Source organism: Ipomoea nil, unplaced genomic scaffold (assembly GCF_001879475.1).
Source record: "Ipomoea nil cultivar Tokyo-kokei standard unplaced genomic scaffold, Asagao_1.1 scaffold3054, whole genome shotgun sequence".
Lineage (NCBI taxonomy): Eukaryota > Viridiplantae > Streptophyta > Magnoliopsida > Solanales > Convolvulaceae > Ipomoea > Ipomoea nil.
Window position 1 is genome coordinate 1,107,420 of NW_017619482.1, and position 4,544 is coordinate 1,111,963.

Below are 4,544 nucleotides of genomic sequence, written 5' to 3' on the forward strand. Positions count from 1 at the left end.
ATTCAAGAGCTACCTATTCCAGATCAAGCTCGAGACTTTGGCAAAAAAACTTCAAGAAGATATCAAGCCAAGTCTACACCAAGTTGGAGATTCAACAAGCTTTGTGTGATCAACAAACAATCTATACTTAGAGAAGTAGAAAGCGACGAAGTAACAAATAGTTTAGTGCAATCCTCCTAGGAGTTTTAGGAGAAGAGCGGAGTAGACTAGGTTTGGTTGAACAACTATAAATCTTTCTCTTTCTCTCTCTCTCTCTCTCTCTCTCTCTGTCTGTGTGTCTCTCTCTCTATCTCTATGTGTGTGTGTCTCTCTTTACTTACAAGCTTTTATATTCAGCATTAACAAACAAAACCTAAATTAAGATTAAAAACATGCAAGTAACTAAAAAGGGACTAATATTTTCCGCTGCATACTTTGTGTTAAAAATTCTTTCATATGTTCAAGTTTCTCGGACTTAAAATTTCTCGAAAAGGTTTTAAAATATACAAGTCTCAAAGGATTGGCAATAAATACAAGCTTATGTGTTCTCAATCCCAAAGAACTATCAATTACATTGAAATCTAACCCTAACAAAGATTGATTATGGCAGACAACAAGTAATGACTAAGATGAATAACAAGTATGTAGAAGGTGGCGGATAATAGAAATTAGATTAGGTCAAGGTAACGTGACCAGATCAGGATCAAGAGTGAGAGTCAATTGACTCGATGACGTGTCATTAACCGAGAGGAAGACTTTCTCAAGGTCATTCCACACTCTTAGAACACACAAGGAAGACTTTCCTTGTTTGTTTTCTAACATATTTTACTTCCGCTTTATTGACAAGCGATGACTATTTGTCACCTGCAAGACTTTCTAATCCCTCAAGTTTAACATGATATTAAAGGATACATGTCCTAAGCCATTTTTTTTTTCTAATTTTCCATATAGAAATAGGTTTTCCAATGAAGTGAACAAATGCTTAGCACAACTATTTTCTTAATTCTAACCTTTCTAGTGGCTTCCTTCGCAAACTAAAGCCACCATGCTGTTTGGGATCTCATCACAAGCCATCTCCAAAACTTTGTTACGTTTTTTTCTTTTTTTTTTTTTCAAATTTCTCCGATCCTTTCGCAATCTTCTAGTCCAATCACTTAAATTAGAGAGTTCCTCTTCCTTCGATGATCACTATGATATATATTTTTTCAAGTCCTTATCCTCCATCGCAAACCGGCCATGACCTTTTTTGTCAGCAAAAATATTCCATCCTTTTTTTTTTTTGCTATTTTTGTATCTTTATGGTGGAATTTGAAGGTTTTTATTATTCCAAAACACCCTTGTCGATCAACATTTGTTTTTTTTTTTCTTTTTTTAAAAAAATTTTTAACGGTATTGAATAGGCGCTGTCGCGTTTAATATTATCCATGTAGCTAGTCATGGGGAGTGCCACCATCAACAACCAACGGATGTTCTATTCTTTTCATCACTTTGGGTTATCTTCATTGCTTTGGGTTTTATTACTCGTAACCATTCACCTCTACTACTTGAAGATTTTTTTTTTTTCTTTTTCTTTTGGGTGGTCCTACAGTGTGTGTGCTGTTGTGTTATTTTGAGAATGTTTGTGTTTGTGTCCCTTGGTGCTTTGTCATCCAAAGTTATCCCGCACTATTATTCTCTAATCGATTCAAATTAATATTCATTTGTAATTTCAAGTTAGAGGGAGTGTTTATGTTAATTTAAATTTGAGACTTTTAAATGTTCCAACTTATGATAAAGTGTTGACTAATAAAAACTAGGAGTGAGCTTGGTCACAGGTCCAATGTTTCTATATAGTTCAATTCTTCAATACGTAGGCACACATGGACCATCTATTGTAATACATTATTTATTATTAATAAAATCATATATTTTCTCCTCCTTTGATTTTTAACATATTTTTCTTCCACCTTATTGCCGGACCTTTCAATTCATCAATTTCAACATCCACTCTTAGTACAATGAGAACATCCCAGCGACAGTATGGGAATAATCTCTCAAAGTGAGGGTGGTTTCTTGTGCGCAGTGAGCAAAGATCTAGCCTCTATAGTTCATGTTCAGTTGAGTTATCATGATTTACATCCTCTCAAATGCTCTGTCGAGTCGGGGTGTGGGGAGCCCTTAGGGTTTGAGTTCAGCCTTTTGAAAGAATGAGAACATCCCTTATTTCCAATTTTCCAATACATATGAAAGACAATAGCATTCATCCCATCTAACTCCTTCAATGAGTTCAATCCATTATAATCAAAGCAAAAAATGGGAAAGAAAATAGAGAATGCACAGAAAATAATAGAAGAAATCGGATAAAATTTTGATGAAGAGATCAATGAGGAAATGAAAAGAAAATGAAGAATGAAAGAGAAAATGAAAATGGGAAGAAATCAAAAGTCAGTGCAAAATAGCAATCAAAATTTTGCACTCCAAATTAATATCAGCTGAGGTCAGCCTCCGAGTATAGTGTCACTGTCACGTTTAGTCCTAAACTTTCAATTTGACCACCCGTGGTCTTTACACTTTCAAATTTAACCACCCATGGTCATTCAACTTTCAAATTAACCATCCATGGTCAATCAACTTTCAAATTTTTAGCCATTCCTAATCCTAAAACTTTTTCCTTATTTAAACTAACCAAAGGACTTGTGAAATTCAATTTGAAACATTTCAAACATGTTCATCAGGGAACTTTTCACAAATATAACAAATACTGCACTTGGCTACAACCAAACCATGAAAAAACACTTGATAACATCAAGAAGTTAGCTTTTGCAGCTTAGCTTTGGCCATCTCCAATTGCTCTGTACAACACAAACGCATATAAATGAGATACGAAAATTAACTGACAGTGAAAAGTTTAATCAAGTTGTTTGATCAAAACGCACATACACAAAAGGAGTAATGGCTCAAGTTGGGTAAAGTTCTTACTTTGCTCATAAGACATTGCCTTCTGAGCAGTTGTACGGAAAAATAGGTTCCCATTTCTCTGGAAGACAGTCTGGCATTCAGAAATAAATACAAATCCATAAGCAAATCCAAAGTAATGTATATAGTCCATGATTAACGGAACAGATAAATGTATGTTGGACCTCCTTGCATGGCTATTACCCCTTTCGGAAGGTCATGTTTAATTCCCATGCCTTTCCCAAGGTTAGAAGCAAGACAAATTTCTCTCCTCATTTTCAGGTCATATGCTAACCCTAAGATTTGAAGGAGACTATAAACAGTAGCCAACAAAAATTAACATTGAAAGCATATAGCGTAGCCACATGACACCAAATCCATACAAGCAAACAGTGCCTTGCTGTTTCATACTAATACATAATCTGACTTCTTGCCTAAGTCCTAATTAGCATAATAGTATCATCTCCTTTTACTGTTGATTAAAGAATCGTTTTTTTTTTTTGAAATTAAAGAATCAATTTTAAGTATCTCAAAAGCATTAGGTACAATTGACAGAATCTGAACAAATGAAAGGCATCATATAGGTTGTCAATCATAATCACTGCCAATCTAGTGATAATCATAATTATGGCCAGCAACACTCTGATATCAAACTTGAATGCTACTATAACTACATCTAAATTTATGATAATTCTAAATGCATAGTCAGAGGAAAACTTGTATAAGGATAAAATCCAAAAGCACCAATGCAGAGAGCATCCAAGAAAAACTATCAACCCATCCATAATTTTAGCTCCTCCTATTCTTTCTAGGGCCTTGTTAAGTTACAATCCAACCACATTAATCCTGAAGCTTCAAATCCTCAAGCTTACCATACTCAATCACCATTAATTCCAAAATGCTCAGTTATATTTGGCAGTGGAAAATAAGAAAAATCATCATTATTATTCAAGATTCACATGAACTGGATAAACTGACCGAAGAACTCATCAAACACCATGCTTGTTTCCATAACCAAGCTAAGGCAGAAAGTAAGAATAAATCAACAGAAGAAATTACATACTCGAGAAGCAGGGATATTATTGAGCTCCGCTAATGCAACCTCGTGACTCCTCACCTGTTCCATCGGAAACACATTAGTTATTTAGATAATCATCATAATCTCTCTCGCTCTCTCGCCTAACCTTTAAATCTAGGGAATCATAATCCTATACACAAATGAATACATAAAGACCGACCAGTTTGAGAAGATCGTGGTGAGAGTACAACGCCGGAGAGCTGGAGCTTCCAGTTGCCGGTGGAGGCGCGGGCATCTTCTCTCAATAGAAGAAACTGATGGAAGGATAACAGGGAAGAGATGCACGGAATAATACTTTAAAGGAAAAAAAAAAAAAAAAAAAAAAGAGGGATTTTAATGGGGTCAATACTCAATATAAAGAGTAAATACCAAAATGGTCCCTCGACTATAGCTAAATTCACAAATTGGTCCTCAACTTTTAATTTCACCCAATTAAGTCCTTAACTTTGTAGTTTTAACACAATTTGGTCCTCTGTCTATTTGACCGTTTGTTGACTGTGATTTTTGAGGATATATATGTAAATTCATGGTTCATCGTCGGTTTTTTAAGGTT

General features: G+C 34.9%; 1 protein-coding gene across 2 annotated transcripts; it reads right to left on the minus strand.

Moving 5' to 3' along the window:
* Positions 1-2,640: 2,640 nt before the first annotated feature.
* Positions 2,641-4,302, minus strand: LOC109163942. 2 transcript variants are annotated; one of them, XM_019312674.1, is made up of 4 exons: positions 4,152-4,302; positions 3,977-4,030; positions 2,899-3,007; positions 2,641-2,810 (listed from the first exon to the last, which is right to left on the minus strand). In XM_019312674.1, coding segments are annotated over exons 1-4 (240 nt in total). In that variant the 5' UTR covers positions 4,227-4,302; the 3' UTR covers positions 2,641-2,808. The 2 variants fall into 2 exon arrangements, with proteins under 2 accessions (XP_019168219.1, XP_019168218.1); XM_019312673.1 differs by having other exon boundaries at positions 2,938-3,007; positions 4,152-4,301.
* Between the last annotated feature and the right edge of the window lie 242 nt (positions 4,303-4,544).